At 42.6% G+C, this 25607-nt stretch overlaps 2 protein-coding genes across 8 annotated transcripts in view; one reads left to right on the forward strand and one right to left on the reverse strand.

Moving 5' to 3' along the window:
• Positions 1-1481, forward strand: part of ZZZ3 (zinc finger ZZ-type containing 3) — a 121551-nt gene extending 120070 nt beyond the window's left edge. For all 7 annotated transcript variants that reach the window (XM_014788281.2, XM_087448752.1, XM_087448739.1 and 4 more), the window contains one exon: positions 171-1481. In XM_014788281.2, the coding sequence (XP_014643767.1) occupies positions 171-315 (145 nt within the window). In that variant the 3' untranslated portion in view covers positions 316-1481. The remainder of the gene's footprint in view (positions 1-170) is intronic.
• Positions 1482-6127: 4646 nt separating this feature from the next.
• AK5 (adenylate kinase 5) overlaps positions 6128-25607 on the reverse strand; it is a 229497-nt gene continuing 210017 nt past the window's right edge. Inside the window, exon 14 of the mRNA XM_004431516.3 lies at positions 6128-7502. Within this exon, the coding sequence (XP_004431573.2) occupies positions 7434-7502 (69 nt within the window). The 3' untranslated portion in view covers positions 6128-7433. The remainder of the gene's footprint in view (positions 7503-25607) is intronic.

Here is a 25607-nt window from a genome sequence, read left to right on the forward strand (position 1 = left end):
AAATCTTTAAGAAATTTTCTTTAATCATACTACTTCTCAAGTAACTTTTCAGTAGAGATTTTGATAGATTAATGGATTTAAACAGGTAGAGCTGTGAGGAAGTTTTGTAATATCTAGACCAAAATGCATCCAGTGCCATGTAATGATGTGTTTGTGTTTTTTCTTTGCAGCCTACATGAAACAGATATTCACAAGGAAGATCACCAATTAGAACCTGTTTATAGGTCAGAGACATTCTTAGACAGAGACTACTGTGTGTCCCAAGGCACCAGTTATAATTACCTTGACCCAAACTACTTTCCAGCAAACAGATGACATGGAAGAGAACATCGTATACTAGTCCTCTTCAACACATAGCAATGGTATCATTGTGAATTATGTGCACAGTTTGGAAAGATTCTCTGCTTTCCCTGAAATGACACTCACAGCATGACAGCTTCCTGAGTGTTCTCGTCAAGTCCAGCTCTGCACCGTTGTGGCTCTAGATCACTGTTCAGCAGCTGAACATTCCTGGTGAGCAAAGGGTTTCCTTGGTGAATTTCTCACCACCACCTTAAAGCCTTTTAGGTGGTGATCTTAAATGGGTGAGATGGAAACGAGAGCACACATTAAAGAGAGAGTAAATTCCAAAGGTTTCAAAGAACTTGGTCATAAATATGATAATGAGAAGACAAAAGTATTTATATTAAAACAGTTTAGTAGCTTTCAGTTTTGTGAAAATAGTTTTCAGCACAGAAACTGACTTCTTTAGACAAAGTTTTAACCAATGATGGTGTTTGCTTCTAGGATATACACTTTAAAACAACTCACTGTCCCAGTGGTGGCCACTGATGGCCTTTAGTAAGTTGGAGCTGCTTAACCATATTGATGTCTAATTTCTTTTAACCACAATGAACTGTCCTTATTACCAACAGTGAAGCACTACAGGAGGCAACTGTGGTATTGCTTCCTTAACCAGCTCATGGTGTGTGAATGTTATAAAATTGTCACTCAGATATATTTTTTAAATGTAATGTTATATAAGATTATCATGTGATGTGTACAAACTATGGTGAAAAGTGCCAGTGGTAGTAACTGTGTAAAGTCTCTAATTCACAACATTAATTCCTTTAAAATACACAGCCTTCTGCCTCTGTATTTGGAGTTGTTAGTGCAACTCATCAAAGAAAACTGCCTAATATAAAAATCATATATATGGTAATAATTTCCCTCTTTTGTAGTCTGCACAAGATCCATAAAAGATTGTATTTTTATTACTATTTAAACAAGTGATAGAATTGAGTCTGCGCAGTGAGCGAGAGTTCACGTGCATTCTTTTATACTGCTGGATTTTGTTGTGCATCATTTAAAACATTTTGTATGTTTCTTCTTATCTGTGTATACAGTATGTTCTTGAATAATGTTCATTTGTCAGGAGAACTGTGAGAAATAAACTATGTGGATACTGTCTGTTTATATTATAGAATGTTTGTTGTGACTTCCTTTTGGTTAGATTTTGGAGTTTTTTACTAGTGTTAAAACCGCAATTTTTTTTTTTTTTTTTAAGGGGTTGTTTTACCTACCTGTCCTTTAAAAAGAGTAAGGACTGTATTATGGAAAAGGGGGTGAACTTGAGAAGCTCTGTAAAAGATGGTAATGTTTTCACTCAGTGTGTGCTGAAACACTAAATTAAAATAGGTTGCAAAAAGAACACATACCATGGTTAAAGAAAAAGGCAATTATTCATGTGCAGATGTGAAAACTAAACTTCGGTTGAAAAATTTTACTCTCATTCTTTTTGATGAAAATAAGCCCCTCACGTATTTCATTTAAACAGGTGGTTTTTGAAAATCACTATACTCCTTGAAAAATAGAATTGATTATCGGAAAAGATAATATAAATATTCTAAGATTAATTATTATACTGACCCAATTTTTTTTTTTTTTTTTTTTTTTTTAATTTTTTGTTTATTGCAGTAACATTGGTTTATAACATTGTAAAAATTTCAGGTGTACATCATTGTACTTCTATTTCTGCATGGACCACATCATGTTCACCACCAAAATACTAATTACAACCCATCACCACACACATGCACCGAATTATCCCTTTCACCCTCCTCCCTCCCCCCTCCCCTCTGGCAACCACCAATCCAATCTCTGTCCCTATGTATCCGTCCATTGTTGTCACTATCTACTACTTAATGAAGGAAATCATACGGTATTTGACCTTCTCCCTCTGACTTATTTCACTTTGCATTATACCCTCAATGTATACTGACCCAATTTTTATAGTTCCTTGTTTTTTCCAATTTTAAATCAAGGGAACATTAGTCCTCTTCAATCATTGTAGGGTACTAAAATCTATACCCTATTTTGTTTAATTGAGAAAAGTAATAGAATTTTAAATATAGAAATATGAGAATTTTAAAGTAATATATTGATTAAATATTACTGATGATGTTTATAAAATATATCACATCAGAAGAAAAGAATATGGATTTGAGCTTAACTTCCCACCTTGGAATTATTAGTTGTGGGGAGTAGAGGGGAATTGTTAGAATTCTGGGCATTTTGATATTAAATGTTAAGTGAATATGCCGAAGATCTACCTTCAACTTGTAGCAAGACAGTGGCATTTGATGATAAATTCTGTAACTTCTGTGTTTGTATAGGAATAATACTGATTAGTTTTGGAGAACCATTCAGATCCATTCAGAAATCCCATGAAGTATTCTTTGAAAGAGGGCTGTGAGTAATACAATTGTTAGGTAAACAGAGTAGACAAAATACATCCACTTAAATGTATTTTTCAAGGACAAAGCTTTTGAGAATTTTGAGTGGCAAAGAGTATTATTTTCTGCTTGAGCAAGATGTGTTTATTTTACATTTTTCAGCTCTAAGCAAATAGTCCTCATGCCTTTAAAAGGCCCTAAAGGGCAGTAATAGTGGTAATGTGTTGTTGTTGTCATTTGAGGACTGCAGGAATGGGCAGGGTTGTCATTTTCAAGTAGGCCTTCCATCTCCTACAAAGAATTATTGGCTGTAAGAGACAACACAGACCTACTTGCTAAAGCATTGCTTATTAAGTGGTATTTAGTAGGTCAGAAGTATTTCCTGAAATATTATGCTCAAGTTATTGCTAAGAACTGAAGGAACTTGTAATGACACCTAAAACCACTGCTTTAAGGTTTAGGCAGAGGAGATTTTGATTGGTGTGATGTGCACTAATAATAGCACACTGATATAGTGCTTACTATGTGCCAAGCAAGCATATAATAACAGATTTAATTTTCACAACCTTATGAGACGGGTTCATTTATTATCCTGCTTTCATATGAGGAAATCTAGCCAGAGAGGTTAAATAAATTGCCCAAGGTCTTATAGTTAGTAAAGTGGTGATGCTTGGATTTTAACCTAGACAGATTGCTCCAGAGTCAGCGTCTGCCTCACTACCCTATTTCCTGAGCAAGAGTATTCCTTTTGTGTCAGGCATCACTAAGGCATTGGAGGTCGAGGTGTGCAGGAGTTGCTTTCCAGTCTTTTTTCCTGGGGTGGTGTGGTCCTAGAGTGCAGACCTGAGCACATGTCCAGGTTTATAGCACAGAATAGAGAAGCATATCTGTGGATGGGGGAAAAGCACTGAAATGGTCTGCCATGGTGAATTAGAAAAACACACATACCTAGAATTTACATATTCTAATTTGGCAGCAAACATGGTTGTGAGGCTTGAGGCAAAGTTGATACTAAGGCTTGTGTCTCCTGCCTCAGGTAGAATTTGTTTCTGTGCCTCTCGCTTGACCTAATAGTTTGCCTTGTCCATTTTTCTCCCCTTTCCCCTTTTATTTAAATTAAATTGCAGAACACAATAGTTCACTGAGGTATGAGGAACATTAAAAAAAAGAAATAGAGAAAACAGTACATCACATGTAGTAAGGATAAATATTGTTTTGTGAGATTTCTTTTTTAGTTATAAGTGTGGCATGCTATGTAAACTGTATTTTTTACTGTAGATAAAGTTTGAAGGCCGTTGTTCCACATGCACTGGATGGAATTGGAAGTCTCCAGATAATAAGTAGGTTTTTCCACAAGTTTATGGAGGCATTGTCCTTTTTAGGCTGTAAGGTGTTTGTTTTTGTCTCTTAGCTTGATGAAAAATGTGCTTTGTTTATATGATTCCAGAAAAAGACATAACTTTTTGTTTCACAGTTCATGTAGCTGATTAAATGGATTTTTGAGAGTGCTGTCAGATTTAGCTTCTTGAGGACAGAGACCATCCATGTCTGTCTGTAACCCTAGGGCCTGGCTCTTCATAGGCTCTCAATAAATAATTGTTGGTAGTATGACCAATGTTTTGGTGAGTTACATTTTTTCTCTAGGAAGTTAGGAGATATCACCTACACCTGAGTCTATCTGTGAGTGCATCTGTGGGACCCTTAGAAGGTTTGGCTCAGGAGATCTCCTTTACAGGGCTCTGAGAGGACTGAAGAATTGGCATCCTGTCTTATCTAAAGGATATGGTTCAACCCTGGGTAGCTGAGAAGATTTTGGTTCTCTCTGGGACCCCAGTTAGGCCATGTATCTTGATTCTCTGCCATGTTTTTAGAGTGATGTAATGGAAAGGGCACTAGAGTGGAAATTCTGGGTCCTAGTCCCAATTGTGGGAGAGAGGCACTCAATAAATGTTGACAAAGAACCATCTTTTATTGAGCGCTAGGAACTAGTAAATGGTTTATGTGTATTATTAACTCGCTTAATCCTCACAACACCTCTATTAGGTTGCTTACCATTATGATCTCCACTGTATAGATGAGAAAACTGAGGTTCAGAGGATTGAAATGTTAGCTCTCAATAATAATTGCTCTGTGTGGGGCTGAGGATACAAAGCCTTGCCCTCAAGGAGCTTATAATCTAATGCAGAAGACGAGCAATAAACAAGTAAATAAAGAATATTATGTAATTTTAAGCAGAGATAAATGCTGTGAAGAAAAATAATGCTTGAAGAAGAATGATGGAAGAATGGGGACCAGTCTGTCATGTTAGATGGAATAATAAAAGAACGCCTCAATGACAAGGGTAAATTTGAACAGAGACCTGAATAGAGTGAGGGAATTAGCCTTGGAGGAAGAGGCAGAAGGATAGCAATGACAAGGGCTCTGATCCAGTAAGGAGCTTGGCTTGTTCAGGCAACATTAAGAGGGCCAGTGTAGCTTGAGCTAAATGAGCAAGAAGAGAGTGGTAGTTGATGGGTGAGAGAGGGTACAGGGCCAGATTAGGTGAGGCCTTGAAAGTAGACCATTGTAAAGGAGTTTGCATTGTGTTCTGATGTCTTCTCCATACGCACAAGGTATTCTGCTATGCAGAGACCTCTAAGGTCCTTTCCTGCTTTAAAATCCTATGACTTTAAAGTAGTGATGTCATTTGAAGCCATTCAAATCAGTAACATGTTTTAGCAGTTCTGTAGAAGACTGGATTTGCACCTCTAGGTACTCTTCGGGGCAAAGCCCCTGCTGATTTTTTTCAAGAGGGTAGCCAACTACAGCCGTAAAAGCTATGGCTGGGCCGTCTACTGCCCTGCTGTCTCCTTCCCCTTACCCAAGCTATCAAAGCGGTGGTGGGTATGGACTGTGTTTGCCAATATGCGGTATGTGTTTAAGGAATGTTAATCCCTTCAAAAGAGTTATTTTGTGTTTTCTGGCACAACTGATAATTTTCATCCTGTAACTCTCTTTTTCTAGTTTGCTCAAATACTCCTTGTGCTCCCCTATAGAGAGTATAACAACTTGGGGTAGTAATAAAGTATTTGACAACTGTGTGAGCTGTAGGAATGTGCCCCTTTTTGTTAATAGAGGCATAATTGTAACCAAAGACATTTAATTTCTTCTTTAGCAAACACTGACATTTCTGTTTAAGAATGACTGCTAGAGAAAAAGGAAATATGAAAATTACCATGTATCATGAATACACTGAGAGTTCTCTCTGTAATAGCTCAAAACTGATATATGGCCAAAATTAAAACCATATGAGCATATCGTAAATCTCAACTATTACTGTGTTTGCTTCTAATTCTGTTTGGAATAAGGCTTCAAATGCTTTCCAGAATGATTTGAGTTACAAATAAATAGAAAAAGAGTTATCCTGTGTTCCATTTATTTTATTTGTATATATCCATGTCAAGAAAAAAAATGACTTTAAAAATACAATTCTGTCCCAGGAATGGATCCTTATCTGCACAACCATTGAAGGAAAAAAAAAATCATGCAAACTGAAACTATGGTCTTGTGTAGTGATTGAATGGACAATGCAGTTCCAGTAGAATATATAAGAAGCTCTGATTTGGCAACAGATAGCACAAAAGAGAACCCAGATTTCACTGGTTTGATGCAAGGGAACACAATTTTACATATGAGTATGATAAGGTTTTCAAACCCCTGGAAAAGGCCCGTATGAAACAAATACAGCATTGGGATCTGTTAAACGTCATGTACTGACTTGCGTCTTCCCACCCACATGAGTTTTGGTACTCTTACTTTATGTCTTACTTGTTTGGCAACAATAGTAAGAAAATAGGTGATCATTTAAAATCAAAACTATAAGTTGACATTAGTCCAGTGAATGCAATGACAAATCACCTCATGCTTTTAAATTATGTTTGGTCATTGGTATTAATATATAATTGCCAAAATGCACCACCAGGTATAGAAGAGACTAGGTTAGACGATTTATCCAATTTGTTCTCTTAGCCATTATGACAGTATTCCAAGTAGCCAGTTTCATAAAAATGAATAGAGAAATGTTACTGGTGACTACTTTGGGTTTTGCTGTCTTGGAAAAGCTATACAATTTCACATTTTTAAAATTTCTTATCACAGTTTTCAAATTTAATCAAATTTCTTATCAGCCATTGGCATTGTTTTGTCAATCCAATCTCTCTGGCTCTGAGCTACCACTGCATGAGACTTGAGGAAACAGCGACAGCCGCCAGAGGAAGATGCCCAGGCCTGCCCCCCATATTAAGGGCCTTCATCAGACAACAGCATATAATCCTGGGGAGAGGAAGGAAGATGTGATGGGAGTTAGGGATGCTAACTCCCTATTTGATGAAAGTAGAACCAAATGATCAGACTCGAGCAAGTCCTAAGGGCACAACTGACAGACTGGCACTGCACTGCTGTTCACATACTAACTTAGCTCGGAGGGGCAACCTATGTGGTAGGAAAGTGTGTGTGCTGTGAGTGCAGACAGCTGTCTGAACTGTGAAGGAAAGGTCAGGTAATACCAGGTACGCCATGCATGATTTCCAGACACCTCTCAGGTCAAGCTGGGAAGCAAACAGCAACATCAGGATTTGGGGGGGACAGAAAAGGTTAACTTGAAACATATTGTGTTAAGGGGTAAACCTTTTAATATTTTTCTCTGTCTCCACTCTCCTTAACATGCGTGCATTTTTGCTTTCAGAAAAGAGAGTCAATAGCTGTGCAGAGACGAAGAAAAACTTCTTCTGGTGTCCCCTCTGCATTTATCTGTATTTAAAAGGAGAAAAAGAGAAAGTCTTAAAAAATGTTTGTAAATAAGACATTTTTAAGAATAAAAAAAGATGACCTGCTTATAACTTGCTATGCAAAATTTTAAAACATAAAACCCCAAAACCACAGAGAAAAAAGTGAACAGTAGTTTAAAAACTAAGTGCCTAAATTAAAACAATAAGATAACCACTCACATCTATTAGAATGGCCAAAATGCAAAACCCTGACTCCACCAGATGCTGACGAGGATGTGGAGCAACAGGAGCGCTCCTTCACTGCTGGTGGGGATGCAGAATGGCACAGCCACTCTGGAAGACACTTGGGCAGTTTCTGACAAAATTAAGCATTCTCTTACCATGTGATCCAGCGCCTGCACTCCTTGGTAGTTACCCAAAGCAGTTGAAAACTTGTGCACACAAAAACTTGCACATAGATGTTTATAGGAGCTTTATTCACGATTGTCAAAACTTAGAAGCAAACAAGATGTCCTTCAGTAGGTGAGTGGATAAGTAAACTGTGGCACATCCAGACAATGGAATATTATTCAGTGCTCAAAAGAAATGAGCTATCAAGCCATGGAAAGACATGGAGGAACCTTAAATGCATATGACCAAGTGAAAGAAGCCAATCTGAAAAGGCTACATACAATACGACATTCTGGAAAATGCAAAACTATGGAGACAGTAAAAAGATCGTGGGGAGAGAGGAATGACTAGGTGGAACACAGAGGTAGTTGTTTATGGTAGTGAAACTATTCTGCATAATAGTATAATGGTAGATACACGTCATTATACATTTGTCAAAACCCACAGAAGGTACAACATCAAGAGTGAACCCTAAGGTAAACTAGAGACTTCGGGTGATAACGAGGTGTTGATGTAGGTTCATCGATTGCAAGCAACGTCCTCCTCTTGTGTGGGATGTTGATAGTGGAGGAGGTTGTGCGTGTTTGGGGGTAGGCGGTATAGGAGAACCCCGTACTTTATGCTCGATTTTACTGTGAACCTAAAACTGCTCTAAAAAATGAAGTATAAATAACAACAACAACAAACACTAGCTGCCCTGTTGAGGTAAAGCATTGTTACGGGTTATGGAAAGACTTTGGAATTGGTTAAAATGAGACCTCTGAGTGTTCTGGAGCGTTTGGAGCAGGGTGGGAATAGGGCGGAGGTTGGGGGATGAGGAGGAGGGGTGCAGAGAAGGAAGCGGAAGCTGGGACCTCAGCTGGCGAGGGTGCTGGGGGCAGAGTCTGCTTGGAGATTGCTGACACGCCCGTGCACAGAGGAAGTAGGAAGGAGCTGATGTCCTGGGCACGAAGGCTCTGCTATCCCTTCCTCTCTCAGAATGTCCTGACAGTGTGCCAACCACTGAGAGTAATCCCACCACACATGGAACACCCACGGCAAGTAGAGGCCTGGTGGTCCAAGTGAAACTCACGGGAAGGGGAGTGGGGTGGGGGTGGGGGTTGCGAGCTTGCTAAAATGCAGCTTTTTCACGCTTCATCTCCAGAGGGTCTCCTTTGGTAGGTTTGGGCTGGGCCTTCCAATCTGCATATTTAACAAATGCTCCAGCTGGTTTTGATGTGGGCCATCTTGGACCACAGTTTGAGAAACACTAGATGATTTCTTCAACTCTTGTCTAACTTTGTGCGAACTAGTTTCCATTTCACAACCCTAGGGACTTCACTGATTCCAAACATAGAATGAATTCTCAAAAAAACAAAAAACAAAAAACACCACACTTAAATATCCCAGAAAATAGATACAACATTTATAGAAGCATTGTTTGTAATAGCCTCAGACTGGAAAAATGGAAAATGTCCATCAGCAGTAGATGGATAAATAAATTGTGGCAGAGTCATATAATGGAATACTATAATAATGGGAAAAAAAACTACGGCTACATTCAACAACATAGATTAATCTCACAAAGCTGAGGGAAAGAAGCAAGTCTCAAAAGTACATGCTTACAGTATGATTCAATTGATATAAAGGTCAAAAACAAGCAACACTAAATTATATTGGTTAAGAATCTATATATAGGGGGTAAAACCATAAAGAGAAGCAAGGAAACGATTATCATAAAAGTCAGGAGAGTGGTTCCTTCTTGGGGAGAGGAAGGAGGTGTGATCAGGAGGATGCGTGGGGGAGCTGCAACACTGTTGTTTCCTGACCTGTGTGGTGATTACACGGTGTTCATTTTATAATTCTTCAAACTGTACATATTACTTGTATGCATTCCTGTATGTGCATCTCACAATAAGGAAAAATAAACAAAAATTAAAACTTAAAAGAATTTTTAAGCCCCCCCCGCCACTCCCAATGTGTCGTATGATATCCTTATAGGGGAGTCAAAGACAGCCGTCGGCAACTGTCTCCCCACCAGAGGCTCTCCATTTGGGGGCAGTGACTTGGCCTCCGCCACGGTTCTGTCCCTCACAGCGCCTTGCCTATCACTTCTCGTCTCCTTCCTTTTCCTTCCAGCCAACAGACATTTCCTGGCTGCCAACAATGTACTGTGTCCTGGAGAGACCAAGCTGAACTAGACAGCGGTCCTGCTCTCAAGGAGCTCACAGCTCAGGGGCAGAGACAATTAACAGGAATTTATACTGTTGGGGGGTAAGAACGGGAGCTGTGGATAAAGGAGCACCTTACACAAGCTTGGTAGGCCAGGCAAGCTTCCTGAGGAAAGTCATCATCATCATCATCATCATTTAAAATAATGAACTTTACCACTAATGAAGATGAATCCTTGTTATGTATTTATTTGTCTTTTTTCCCCCACTTCTGCCCTCCCTTCTCTGCTAGCTCCCTTCCTTCTTCCTTCCCTCCCCCCCCCCAGTCCCTTCCTCCATCCCTCCATCCCTGCTTTGCCCACTCCGCCCCACTCCTTCCCGCCCTCGCGCTTTTCCCCTCCTTCCCTTCCTGGCTCCTTCTCTTGCTCACTCCCTTCCCTCCTCATTTGCTCCCTGTTCCATCCGCTGCTCCATCCCACCCCACCTCCCTAGCATAAGCGCTTTTTAAACAATCAGGTAATTCTAAAAATGATCTTAGAAGACAGGCTATCCCCATTTCACAGCTGACAAAACTGAGGCTGTGACAGATGAATTAAATTTCCCAAGGTCATGCAGCTAAGTAAGTGGCAGAGATCTGTTTCAAACCCAGATCTCTGACTCCAAAGTCCTTGTGCTTGTTGACTACATACACTACATCCACTGGTTTGAAATGGCTGAATGGTTGAATTTGATGGGAGTAGCAAGGAGTGAAGCTGGAATGATATGCAGAAGTTGACTATAAAGAGGCTTATATACCCTATTACATGAGAATAATGGAGAGTCACACAAGGGTTTTTAAGGAATGGGTTGATATCATCAAACACAGGTACATAAAAATCTTTGATAAATATTTGTTTAATTGAAAAGAATTGCAAAAAGGTTGAAGTGTAAGGCAAAGAGCACTGTATTAGGAGTGACGATACCTGTGCTGTCCCCAGTGGGCTTCAAGACTCCGACTAGCCACTCATCCTTTTGGGGCCTCGGTTTCCTCCTCTGCTGTATGAGAGGACTGAACTAGGACTTGAGAGTCTCCAGGTGGGTTCCAGCTCTGGTATTCTGTGCTATTCTGAATCTAAGTTCACATTTTCATGGGGATGAGGCTCCTATCCGTAGGCATCAGGATTGTTCAGGTCAGCTTAGTGTCTCCAGCTAAGGGGAGCCTGGTGGAATGGGTATGTATTTGCAGATGGTAAAGAAGAATGAGTCTTCCCTCTGGAGAGAACAGCATGTGCCAAGGCTCGGAGCTCTGAAAGCATCTGGATTTTTCAGGGAGCACTGGGTCATTTGTTGAGGGTACAGCAAAAGCGGTTTGGTTTGGGGAAGGAGAAGGAGAGGAGGCTTGACAAATAGGTTGGGATGAGGTTGTGCCTCCATAGATTTGCCTATTCTGGACATTTTAGATAAATGGAACTATGCGGTCTCTTATGACTGGTTTCTTTCACTTAGCATCATGTTTTCAAAGTTAACCACGTTGTAGTGGGCATCAACACCACTCCTTTGTATTGCAGCATAATGCCTTATCATCTTTAACCTGAATCTACAAGACCTGCCTTGGAATGTCTGCCCTCCTCACATCCCTTTTCAGCAAATCTGCCACTGCCCACTGCGCTCTGAACAGTCACCTGACTTTGCCTTATCAAACCTGGGAGGAGGGAGAAGGGGAGGGGTTGGTGACTTCCTTTCCCTGCCCCTTCTCAGTCTCCCTTCCTTGCAGTAAGCGTGGCTAAGAAAAGACAAATCCACAAACCCTTGGCTTATCATTTACGCTGTCCACAGCCATATCAGTGGGAGATACATCAGGTCTCTGGAACCCAAGAAGTTCTCTGAGCACAAAGACACAGTACAATCCTTTGTATGCCATGTAAGTTCTCTGGCCTAGTGTCCAATGCTTTGTTCTTGGCACAAACACTTCCCAAAGCCCACTCCAGATCTTTCCCAGAAGAGGACACTAATTAGACTAGGGATGACCCCAAGTCACCTTCTACTTCATTTGCACATCAGTATTCTTAGTACAATTAGGGATGCCTGTAGTGGGACTTTCAGATGGGTTACACCATCTGCTTCATTTGGACAAACCACACCTATATTCTGGCACCTCTCTTGTCCTCACAAGGTGGTCGATATTTTGCAGTCTTCCTCATTATTTATCTGCTCTCCACAGTGTCTGGCTGAACTCTACTAGTTCCTTGCGTTTAACTGACTTATCACATCCTATTTCTAGCTAGCCCTGAAACATTTCCCTCCTCCAATCTGTTCTCCTCTAACCAATACTACCGAACATTCTCCAACCTTATATGCTTTGCTAAATTTATCTTCCTTCCAAAAGAAACCCAGGCCTGCATTTCCCACGTCCTTGTCTCCTATCTAATAGTCATTATGTCTTTTTTAACACTGATAAATTGTTAGTACAAAATTTTTTAAAAGACCATTGATTATGTCCTATTTTTCTCTATTTTCATAATTGATAACCTGGTCGTTCAATGTCATGCCAGCTTTGGATTCACATAATTTGGGTTGACCGTTATCCAGAATTTCTTTTAGATTCTGATGAAAACACATTTGTTCATTACAACCACCTTTCAGTTCATTGTGTTACCTTCCCTCTTTATCATCATAATGAACTAATGGCTCCTTCAACACATTCAACTGGTTGCAGTTCACTGTAATGTTCAATTTTTCACTTCTTGGTCAGATAAAACCCACCATTATCTCAAATATCTACACGTCCAGCTAGATGGTAGGATCTGTGAGGACAAGGCTGTCACTCAACATTTGTACCCTCAGTGCTTGGCTCTAGATAGGCAGGCAAAGAAAAGTCAAATGAAAGAATGTATCCTCATTTCCACATTCCCTCTTCCCTTTCCTCACAGAAACAGGCTGTTGTGGGGGAAGAAATACGCTCTTGGCCCATTTTCTGACCCACAATCTGGACTTGATGGAAGGACATGGGATTCTCTCTTATGAAAACTGGGCAACTTGGCTTCAGAAACAAGGGCTAATGAGCACGAGTGCCTGAGGGGCGACCCTTGTTAACCTCTGACAGCTGGAGGCGAAGGCTTTCCACTGGGATCGTGTCAATCAGGCCAAAGCTGAGGTTTTGGGGGAATCTGGGGGCCCGGCTGCAGGAGTGAGTCATGCCCCGGAGCTTAGCTGGACCATTTCCCGCTTCTATTTCCATCCCAAACCTCCCTCTTCATTTTACTTCGTGGCTTAAATATGGGGATTTATTTATTTAATTAAATAAAAAAAAGCTTCTCGTTGCCACCCAGCCAGAGTCACATGCTGTGGTGTGTGCCTCTGTGGAGCCCAAGGACGTGAGGAGATTTAACGACAAAATCAAATAATCAGGCTTTCTAGGTGGAATAAGTAGCCTTTGACTTGGGTGAGTGGGAAATCTATGAAGCTATCTGGGATTCTCATTAGGCCCAAGAAACAAAGTTCTGAGAAAAAAATTTAGAGGCAGTGAGGCAACTTCTTTTTTCTTATAGAAGGCGGGTGTGTGTGTGTGTGTGTGTGTGTGTGTGTTGGGAAAGGTATGAATTGGGTTTTTATGGAGCAAAAGTGAGCCCAGCTGGGCTGGCCTGGTGGTGTAGTGGTTAAGTTCGCGTGCTCTGCTTTGAAGGCTTGGGGTTCGTAGGTTCGGATCCCAGGCGCGGACCTATACACTGCTCATCAAGCCATGCTGTGGCAGGCGTCGCACACATAAAGTAGAGGAAGATGGGCACAGATGTTAGCCCAGGGCCAAACTTCCTCAGGAAAAAGAGGAGGATTGGCAATGGAGGTTAGCGCAGGGCTAATCTTCCTCACCAAAAAAATAAAAGGAAAAAAAAAACAGCCCAGCTGAACGGGGTGAGACCAAAGCCTCTGTCCACTCTCTGAATCTCCCCTTTGTTTCTCTGTAGATTACCCCAACATTTCCTGAGTCTCAAAGTGGATTCTCCCTGCTCATCTAATTGCCACATGGAGAATACTTTAGGAGAACAATAAGTGGCTTTTATATTTTCACATATAACTGTGTAACTCAAAGGAAATGGCAAAGAACCAACTGACTAAGTGCCTTCTAAGTTACAGGAACTATTCTCAGTATTTACAACTTTAGCAAATTTTAAACCAGCTAACAAGGTGCTGGTGTTGAACGTCTTTGGTGAACAGATAAGAAGCCTGTGTAATTAGCATATTGTCGTTTTGTGTGAAGGAGATTTCCTCAACAATTGTGCAAACTTGAAAATAAGATGTCCTCCAATATATGGTAAGTTTTTGCTCCATAATCAATACTTATAATACCAATTTACAGCAACCCTCTTTTCCCATGAATAGTAAAAGCAAGTTTCATGATGTCCCTTTCCCAAAAGATCTCCAATTCTGAATCAGCAAAGTCAGAATGTATGAGGTTTTAATGTATTAAATTTAATTGAAAACTAGGTAAGTGGATTTGCTTCTGACTTTAAGAACTTGCCCTTTTTGGTCTGAGATTTGATATAAAATCCTGCAGTAAGTGATCAACATAGAAAAGATTTTTTTAAAAAAAGCTAAAAACAAGTGAACAGGAAATATGATTACATTTCCGAGTTTGCACCTGAGTTCTCGAAGGACAGCAGTCAGAGATAATATTTCCCAGCAGTCAGCAGAACATATGTTAAATTAGGAAAGTAGTCACATCGCTTTGGGAATTGCCCATTTTGCCTACTCTTCTCTTTAGTTCCACGAATTTGTAAACCATAAAACAGTTGGCCGGTTCAAACACTGCCCAGGTCTAGTTGTGTTTTTCCTGAATTTTCCCACACTGTTCAAAACATTGCTTGAGTTTTAGTCTTGCTTTTCATGTTTTGGTATCATGGGGCTTCTGGGACAAACCCACGCTGTCCCAGAGTGGTTTATGATTATATTGTGTGTGCCACCTTCCTCCTCTTCTAATCCTGTCCTCCGTTAAACCAGGCAGAGCCTCACACCACAGGGATCCCTCTTGGCCGGAGGAGAGCAGCCAAGGCCAAGCCCTTCATGTGCTGCACCTGTGCACCGGCCGGGGACTGTCATTAGATGCATTTTTCAAAAGTTAGGGTTATGTACAAGACTGCTCCTGGGGAGTCATCCATTTCTCATATCCGGTCAGGCCACGTATTTCTCCTCATTCTCAAGGCCTTAGAAAGAAGGAGGACTATATATGCTTTTACTTTAGAGAGCTTTAAGGACAAGCTTTAGCAAAAATACAAGGATGATTTATAATCTGCACATTAATGGCTTCTCTAAACATAGGACTTCCCAAAGGACGAGCAGTTTGTCCGTTTAAAATGTCACATGGTACTATCTTTCCTTCTGTCTTCTCTTTCTCCCAATTCTGTCTGAAGTTTAAATTCAACTAACAGGGGGCCTGCCCCGTGCCTTAGCGGTTAAGCACGAGCGCTCTGCTACTGGCGGCCCGAGTTCGGATCCTGGGGGCGCACCAACACACTGCTTCTCTGGCCATGGTGTGGCCGCGTCCCACATACAGCAACTAGAAGGATGTGCAACTATGACACGCAACTATCTACTGGGGCTTTGGGGAGAAAAAAAAAAGGAGGAGGATTGGCAATAGATGTTAGCTCAGAGCCGGTCTTCCTCAGCAAAAAGAGGAGGATTAGCATGGATGTTAGCTCAGGGCTGATCTTCCTCACAAAATAAATAAGTAAGTAAATAAATAAATAAATAAAATAAATTCAACTAACAGATTTTTTACAGACATGAAAAAAAAAATCATCTTTTCTAAAAGTGACCTTTCTAAAACAGATCTGATCAGTCATTTCCCTATTTAAAGTTACCCAGTGGTTCCCTCCATTACCTGCAGTATTTAGCTCAAATTTTCTAGGATAGTCTAGAACTGTGCTATCCAATGCAGTAGCCACGCGTGGCTTCTGAACACTTGAAATGTGGCTAGTACAACGGAGGAACTGAATTTTTAATATTATGAAATTAAAATTAATTTAACTTTTAAAACTGGTATTTGATTCGGTTACTGGAAAATTAAAAAATATATGGAACAACTTGGGTATGTGAAATCTACCTTTTCTACCATAAATTTTATGAAATGCAAATACAATTCTGGTATTTCTGATGAAAATTTCGCATCTGAATTGAGATATGCTTGAGTACCAGATTTTGAAGACATATTAAAAAAAAGAATGTAAAAATATCTCAATTTTTATATCTATTACATGTTGAAATTATAATACTTAGGATATAGTAGGTTAAATAAAATGTATTGTTAAATTAATTTCATTTGTTTCTTTTTACTTTTTTTTGGTTAATGTGACTACTAGGACATTTTAAATTACATATGTGGCCCACATTATATTTCTGTTGGACAATGCTGATCTAGAAAATGTATTGAATGAAGGAGGAATGAATGAATGAATGAACGGATTCAAGACCCCTCACAGCCTTGCCTCACTTTGCTTTTCAGTCTAGCCTGCCTCTACTTTAATTCATCTGTTTGGCACTACATCCTGTGCTGACATTATTGAGCCCCCAAGTGTCAATGCCTTTGTCCCTTCTCCTCCGTCTGTCATGAAGTTGTACTCATCCTTAGGACCCAGCCCAAATGTCTTCTTCTCTCTGAAGCCTTTATCTACCTTTCCAGGCCCAAGCTCTGTGCTCCCAAAGACCTGGAACATTCTGTCAATCCTAGTACTACATCTATCAGCTGGCTGGGGGTGCAGATTTTCATGCGTCTTTTTTCCTCTCTGAATTCCTAGCATGAAGCACCATGCCTGGGACATTAGAGATGCCCCATCAATGTCAGTGACTAGTCAGGGACCTCAGATGGACCAGCACCAATTCTCTGCCGGTGGAATCCATGGCAGCGGCTCCGGGAGAGGTTCTGAGTTGAGGGAAGCCCATGGAAGAGTCTGCCCCGAGACGGGTGAAGGCAAAACCCACCATGTGATGAAAGCAGCCACAGAGGAAGGAAATCAAGAATGTGCACAGGAGAGAACAAAGGTCTGGAGTTCTCTTCCGCCTGCTGTTCTGGGAGGATACAGGCTGCAGTGAGCACAACTCATTTCAACGGGACTGCAGCGGGGCAAAGAATATTGCACTGAATCAAAAGCTCTTTGCGGGAATCTAGTGAAGGCCTGAGAGTCAGGAGGGGAGAGGGCTGGAGAGAAGACTGTTTCAAGCAGAGTCATAAAGAATGAGTTTCAGTCTCTCAGAGACAGATGGAAGGTTCATGCCTCATTTGTCAAGTGAGAGGAGAGAACCTTAGGGCTCCTGGAAGTCGCTTTCTCCTTCAAAGTGAAAACCTTTCTTGTTCTCGAGCCAGCAGGCAGGACGGAGGGTTGTCTCCAAGTCCAGGTTGCTGGTGGCTGTCACCCTGGGGAGTGCTGCCTCGGGACTGAGTAGTAAACTTGGCTGAGGTGGGGCATCGATAGAAGGGGCCAAACATCCAGGAACTGGGAAATCCCAGAGCTTTTCTCTGTTCAGAGCTCTTCTCAGGGCAATGTGGAGAGAAAGGGGAGTGGAAACGAATGGGTTAAAAAAACCTCTGCTTAGACTAGCTTAGCAGTCTCTCCCACCAGAAACAAAAGCCCAAATAAGGGGGTTTGTTTACTGCATAGTTGTCAGTAGTAGACAAATAGAACCCACCTAGAAAGAAACTAGTTGAATAAATTATAGAATATCCATATTACGGAATATTACATAACTATTAAAAAGAAAACATTATTGTGATATGTATTGACTTCCAGATGTTCCCAAGAAATGTGTACAGGATGGTAGTATTTTCATGAAATCAGAACTCCCCACCACAGGGGGAGGGTGTGTTTATACAGAGTAGATAGGTTGAGGTGAGAGAGAGAGAGGGTGAGAGAATGACAGAGAGAGAACAAGAGAGAAAGAAGAAGGAGGAGGAGGAAGGTGGGGAGGTGGAAAGATACACAAGAAACTGTTCACGCTGGTTTTTTTTTTTTTTTTTTTAGTGAGGAAGATTAGTCCTGAGCTAAACAACTGTTGCCAATCCTCCTCTTTTTGCTGAGGAAGATTGGCCCTGGACTAACATCCGTGCCCATCTTCCTCTACTTTATATGTGGGACGCTGCCACAGCATGGCTTGATGAGCAGTGCATAGGTCCGCTCCTGTGATCTGAACCTGCAAACCCGGGCCTGCCGAAGCAGAGCGTGCAAACTTAACCACTATGCCCCTGGGCCGGCTCCTCACACTGGTTTTTTGAAGGGAGTAAGATTGGAAGGAGCATTGTTAGTTGTTTTATAAATAGATAGATAGATACCTTTACTCTTCACTTTATTGTAGTGAGCATTACTTTAGTAATTTGAAAAAAAGAAATCTTTTGAGTAAATCTAATCCCAGCCACCAACGTGAACACGGCAATTTAACGCAGCAAGGACCACTGGATCACCTGCTAATGCTCTCCTCTGTGTAGCCTATTTGATGGCTCTTCAAAGAATCTCAAGGAAACACCCTCTCCCGCCCCTTACCTCCTGGGGCATGGGATCTGGCAAGCATCCCTTGATAAAGCCTCTCCCAACTTCCCACTAAAATATCCATGGAGACCAAGAAAAAAGTGAGGAGTCATAGGAATTCTGAAAACTGGGCTTGTTACTTATTGCCAATGGAACTAGATTCCATAATGTGCTCCTGACCCAGAAAATGACCAGAAAAGCAGATATCTGTCCTTCTGCTACATGGCCATGATTTTCAAAGGCAAGAGTTCTCCCTATGCTCCACCAGGACATATTTTTCTATATCTGACTTATGACCGTATTCCCAAAAGAACAACTGAAGGGTGTGGGGACGCATGCCAAACTCGGAGGAGCGGCCCTGGTGCAGGAGGGGCAAGAAGGAAGAGCCCTGGGAGCAAGGGCATCGCAGGGCACGGGGTCCCTGCTCAGCCCCCTCAACCCCGCAATTCCACATTAGGTGCCAGCTTCCCAGATGCTGGAGACCAGAGGAGGAGCTGTGCACCCTGGTGTGCCCTCCAGCGTGAGATCTGAGCACGACCAGTCCTGAGTGCCACCAGTACTTAAGGGCACATAAAATGAGATTAATGCCAATCTGCATATCCTGTGGGTCTGGAGGATTCCCCTCCACCTCCACCCCTGAATGGGAGGATGTAGCAGATTATAGTTTCCAAAAATGGTAGCAACAGTATCTCCCACCCACGTACTCTTCTGAATGTGACTTTGCCACTCACCCATCAAGAGATGGTGTATAACCACCATCCCTTAGAACCTGGGCTGGCCTTCTCGTAACCCGTAGAAAGTAGTAGAAGCGACACTGTGTAACTTCCTAGGCAAGGTCAGAAGAAGCCTTGCAGCTCCTGCCTTGGGCCCTTGGAACATTCACTGGAGGCTATCACTGGGGCACCAGCTTTGGACCCCAGGAGCAATGCTGTGAGGAGCACAGCCGTTCTAGAGAGGTCACACATAGGCGCTCTGGTTGACAGTTCCGGCTAAGCCATCTCAGCTCAGGCAGCAGACATGTGAATGAAGAACCATCTCTGAAGTGGACACAATAACCCTAGCTGGGGTAGCCCCCGGTGTCTGAGTCATCCCAGCTGAGGCCCCAAACACCAGGGAGCAGAGAAGAGACATCCCCACCATGCTTCTTTCAAATTCCTGATGTGCAGAGGCCACGAGTATCAAATCATGGTGCTTGTTTTACACCACTAAATTTTGAGGTGGTTTATTAGCAACAGCAGTAGATAACCAGAATAGAAGATAAGTGAACTTAAACAAATTGAGATTTCTGGGGGAAAAAACTACAGAAAAAGGCAAAGGGCCACTATTCCAGTGACTCAGAAGGAGAGAAGACCCTTGAAAATCATATAATGCAGAACCTGGAAAATTTTTAAATAAAATTTTTGAATACTCGACAATAAATATTTATTGAGTACCTTTTTTTTTCTTATGCCAGGCTCAGTGCTACACACTGGGGATACAGCTGTCAACAAGACAGACATAATTCTTCCCACCAGAGAACTGACTTTCTATTGGTAGCTACAGAGAAGTAAAGTAATTATAACAAAGCATGATAAATACAAAGAGGGAGAAAGAAACAAGGCTCTAAGAACACACAGGAAGGACAATTCATGTGCACTGTTGCTAGTTTCACCAGAATGTAAGAAGACATGGTTGCTAGGAAACAAGAACAGAAAGTCATGAAATGAGAACAGGCTCAGACTGAAAAGGCAACAGTGTGAGATGAAAAGAATAAGCTAAGGTAAACAAAAATACACATGAGAATTAAAATCAATGTCGGCAGCTAGAGAGCAGGAATGATGGTGTAAAAAACTGAATTGAATGGGGTTGGCCCCATGGTGTAGCAGTTAAGTGCGCGTGCTCCGCTGCCGACGGACTGGATTCGGGTCCCAGGAGCACACGGATGCACCGCTTGTCAGGCCACGCTGTGGCGGCATCCCACATAAAGTGGAGGAAGATCAGTATGGATGTTAGCTCAGGGCCAATCTTCCTCCCCCAAAAAAGAGGAGGATTGGCATGGATGTTAGCTCAGGGCTGATCTTCCTCACAAAAGAAACCCCAAAAAACAAACAAAAAAGCTGAATTGGGAATGTGGAAGACAAATTTGGGATTTTCCCCAGAAAGTAGATTGCAAAAAAATGAAAATAATGGAGTGGGTTACAGATATGGAACTGTGCTCTCCAGTAAGGAAGTCACTGCCCCGTTGTTGCTATTGAGCACTTGAAATATGGCTACTCAGAATGGAGATGCGCTGTCTGTGTAAAATACACACTGGATTTAAAAAAAAAAAAAAATTAGCGTTACCTGTTTCTTTTTACTTTTTTTTTTTTTGGTGCGGAAGATCGGCCCTGGGCTAACATCTGTTGCCAATCCTCCTCTTTTTGCTTGAAGAAGATTGTCTCTGAGCTAACACCCGTGCCCATCTTCCTCTATTTTGTACGGGGGACACCACCACTGCATGGCTTGATAAGCAGTGTGTAGGTCCACACCTGGGATCCGAACCTGCGAACCCCTGGCCACTGTAGTGGAGTGCATCGAACTTTAACCACTAGGCCATCAGGGCTGGTTCAATGTTTACTTATTTTTGATCAAAAAATATTATGACCTAACTTTTATATCCAGTGCAACTCATTTGTATGTAAAGTCACCATAGGGACATTCTCAGATATTCAGAGAGAAATTGAACTGAAAATTAGTTGGAGTTCCTTTAGACAACTGAAAGAAGTATCAAAATTAAGAATTCCAGTACAGAGAATTCAAGGCATAAAGTAATCCTGGGCTTTCCTTTACTTGTTAGACTCCAAGCCAAGCAGTCTAGTCAAGTAAGGGTTATCAAGCAGATTTTGCATCCAAGGGGTGAAATCTGGTGTTATGGTGCCTTCTGCTTCCACTCCTTTTATGGCAGGACCAGGGACTGCATTACTCATCTCCATTCGTCAGGTCACAGGAAGTCTCCCGCCAGACTGGATGACTACCCAGAACAATATGGGTACTGCTGTGTTTCAGGACTTAACTAAAAATGGCTAAACTATTTTTTTTTTTTTTTTAAAGATTTTATTTATTTTATTTTTTCCCCCCAAAGCCCCAGTGGATAGTTGTGTGTCGTAGCTGCACATCCTTCTAGTTGCTGTATGCGGGACTCGGCCTCAGGATGAACGGAGAACCGGTGCCTCGATGCGCACCCGGAATCCGAACCCGGGCCACCAGCATTGCAGTGCGCGCACTCAACCACCAAGCCACAGGGCCGGCCCGGCTAAACTATTTTAAAAAAAAAATTTTTTTTTTTGTGAGGAAGATCAGCCCTGAGCTAACATCCATGCTAATCCTCCTTTTTTTTGCTGAGGAAGACCAGCTCTGAGCCAACATCCATTGCCAATCCTCCTCTTTTTTTGTCCCCAAAGCCCCCCAGTAGATAGTTGTATGTCATAGTTGCACATCCTTCTAGTTGCTGTATGTGGGACACGGCCTCAGCATGGCCACAGAAGCGGTGCGTCGGTGGGCGCCCGGGATCCGAACCCCGGGGCCGCCAGTGCGCGCACTCAACCGCTAAGCCACGGGGTCGCCCCGGCTAAACTATTTATGAAGTTGGGACACTGCAGCAGAAGAATGCTGAATAAAAACCTATTTTCTCCTTTACAAAAGCAGAGTTATGAAGGAACTGGATTTTCTGCATCTGTAAAATGCATGTTTGATAAGTCATTGGCCTCTCTCTCTATTTTTTTAATTGATTAAGACCAATAAATAACCCAGGGACAGCTATCATCTGTTATCAGGCCCTTTTCATCTATGGCCTGGGGTGTTTCTGGGCTAATTATACCATGAGCAAAAAGTATATAAAAAATGGGGAAAAACAAATGTTGACCAATTACGGCAACAAGAAAATAACTCAAAATGTTCATTAGTGGTTATCTTTGAATGGAAAAATTCTGGAAAATTTTTGTCTTTATACTCTTAAATTTTCTTTTTTCTTTTTTTAAAGATTTTATTTATTTATTTTTCCCCCCCAAAAGCCCCAGTAGATAGTTGCATGTCATAGCTGCACATCCTTCCAGTTGCTGTATGTGGGACGCGGCCTCAGCATGGCCAGAGAAGTGGTGCGCGCCCGGGATCCGAACCCGGGCCGCCAGCAGCGGAGCACGCGCACCCAACCGCCAAGCCACAGGGCCGGCCCCAATACTCTTAAATTTTCTAGTTTGTTTTTTTTTAAAAGTAGTTGTTACTTTTAGACTTAGAAAAATGAGAGATTTTAAGGATCAATTTATACAATTCTGTACATGCCACTCGAGGGCGCTATTTCTGGGGTTTCTCCAGTTCGCAACAAGCCCTTCTTTTCTGGGAATTCCTTGTCTCCCACCCAATTCCCAGGGAAGAGTCCCAGACAACTATGTTTATATCAGTCAGATCTTAATTCAAATGCTACCTCCCCAGAGACTTTCCGAACACCCACCTAAAACACCCCCCCCCCCCCCGACAACTCACTCTTCTGTTTTATTCATAGAGCCTATCCTATTAGCAATTATTTTACTTTCTTGTCTACCGTTTTTCTCTTCCCAGTGAGGGACTTCGTCTGTCTTGTTTACTGCTGTGTTTCCAGCACCAAGAACAGTGTCTGACATGTTGTATGCACTCAGTGTTGTATCCTCAGAACAAATGGAAAAGCCCCAGGTGAGCCCACCTGCCTGGCCATAGCTGAAAGGACCAGGGAGAAGAGCCTGAGCAAAGCAAGGCCAATCAGAAAATTTCTCTCTGGAATTTGGAACTGTTGTGGGAACTTGTGAATGTGGAAGCTGCAGGATGGCCATATTCTGGCTTCTGGGCCAGAAAGAGAGAAAAATCTGATGGGCGAGAGAAGGTGAGGACGTGTGTGAGAAGCAGAGGGGAGCCAGGCCCCAGAGCCGTCCTGGGCCTGCTGTGTGTCAGCTCTGGGGCGCATCACCTTATAATTAAGTTCCGTGTTTCAGGTTGGCCAGCTGGAGTTGGGGCCTGTTACCTATAACCAAAGAGTCCTGACTGACAAACCCATGGTCACGACATTTTATTTTTTCTGAGAATCACAGAGTGATAGAGCCAGAGGATTCCAGGAGATTATCTTCTGTCCATCCATTTTCTTTTAGGATGAAGTTCACAAAGCTCGTTCGCACCACCGTGCCTCAGGCTCTCTGATGCTCAGGCCAGTGTTTTCTCCACCAGGGAGGCTTTGGCCAGTTATTGTGCTTTTCACCCCCAAATGCTACCTTTCAATTGTTTTTTCAGTAATAAATGCTCCCACTCAAGGTGAAAAAAAGCTTCCTCTTATGGGTTAACTCCAGTGAACTGGGTGTGACTATCACACTGCTGTGCTGAGAACGTTCCTGAGGCAGCGTCCAGACTGGGTAGCAAAGGAGTGCCACAGCTCTCCGGGCAGGGAGGAAGGGAGTGGAACGGAGTCAAGTTGTGTTCTAACTCTTTCTCAGATACACAGCAAAGCTGCTTTATGAGAGGGGAAACAGTTGAAAAGTCAGGGCTCTATCGTATCACACATGCCTCTGGCCCTTGGCTTATGTTACAAGGAGTTCTGACTTTATCCTGTGATGATGGCACAGCAAGGACACAAAGAACAAGGCAGTGACTGTGTAAATTCTGCTTGGCTTTTCTATTACCTTTGTTTGAAATTGCATTGCACTTTCTTTGGCTAGCTGCTGGCCAAGAGGGCTGACTGTCATCAGGCAGGGGTCAGCTGGTGGATTCAATACAAGCATAACTGGGCAACACCGAGGCCTGAGGGAAGTGCTTTGGAGGCTGGGCTGTTTCTGGGCTGGACCACAGCGGGGCTCTAATTCCAAAATAAATCTCACTGAGCTACTGATTTGTCTCACTTGCATCTTGAAGTGCATTCACCACCCCCACCTGGTTTAAGAAAACCCGTTAAGCCATCTAGGAGCCCACCTGGATGGTGGGCAGCCCTGCCTTGGGCTCCATAAGCCAGTGAGACAGGGAGGGGGTGCTAACAATCCAAAGAACATCACGGGAACAAGACACAAGCTGTCACTTAGAATCCAGGGAGAGAGGAAGCTGTTGCAAGACGACCAGGCAGGAGCTCAGAGGCCAGAGAGCACGAAGGGACAGAGGCTGTCTCCTTCCCCAATGGAAAACAAGCCTGCCCCCTCCCTGCTTCTCCTCTGGTCCCCCTTCTGTAGTCCGAGCTGCTGGCAAACCCCACGGGGCACCTGCGAACAATTCTCACCTCCCGGGGCCCAGCACTCCAGCCCTGCTGTCTCTAGACGAGGTGGGGGAGGAAGCTGGCTCATCTCTGTGGCTGCGTGGGGAGAGGACAGCCCAGGGCAGAGGCTTCCCCAGAGGCCCGCTGGGGGTTCTGAGGGCTGGAGCCCACACTGCTCTGGAGTCAGGGCTGGAGTGGTTCTAAATATTTGCAAAGTGGATCATACATGTTACCTTACCATGGACCCAGCTGCCAGCATCTCCAAAACGCAGGGGAAGCTGAAGAGACAAGCCAAATGGGACTGGAAACTTCCTTTCCCACTAACTAAGGAGGATTCCAGAAGTCAGATTTATCTGAGAACTCAGCCCCTGTATCCATGTGCCAATCATTTGTGAGTGTGTAGAATCTGGGCTGGAATAACACAAGAGAGAGATAAAAGGGATTTTCTGACTCCGAAAGTGGTGAAACTCTGAATTACTTAGGGATTTTCTCACCTCTACCAATCTTTTTTCTTTTTGTGAGGAAGATGGGCCCCTGAGCTAACATCTGTGCCCATCTTCCTCTATTTTGTATTTGGGACACTGCCACAGCATGGCTTGATGAGTGGTGCGTAAGTCCGCGCCGGGGATTCGAACCTGCGAAGCCTGGGCCGCTGAAGCAGAGCGTGTGAACTTAACCACTATGCCACCAGGCCGGCTCCTCACCTCTACCAATCTTGAAAGTGGAAGAAGTTCTCTTCTATCTGGATAATTTCCGTATGTGGTCCAGGCTGTACAAATCACTCACCTTGGACAGGCCTTTGAAACCCTGAATTCTTAAGACCCTGCTCTTATATAATGCACTTTTTGTTTGCTTGTTTTTAAAGATCTGAGTCTTTGTTT

This window comes from Ceratotherium simum, chromosome 2 (assembly GCF_057802395.1).
Source record: "Ceratotherium simum simum isolate JZ-2026a chromosome 2, ASM5780239v1, whole genome shotgun sequence".
NCBI lineage: Eukaryota > Metazoa > Chordata > Mammalia > Perissodactyla > Rhinocerotidae > Ceratotherium > Ceratotherium simum.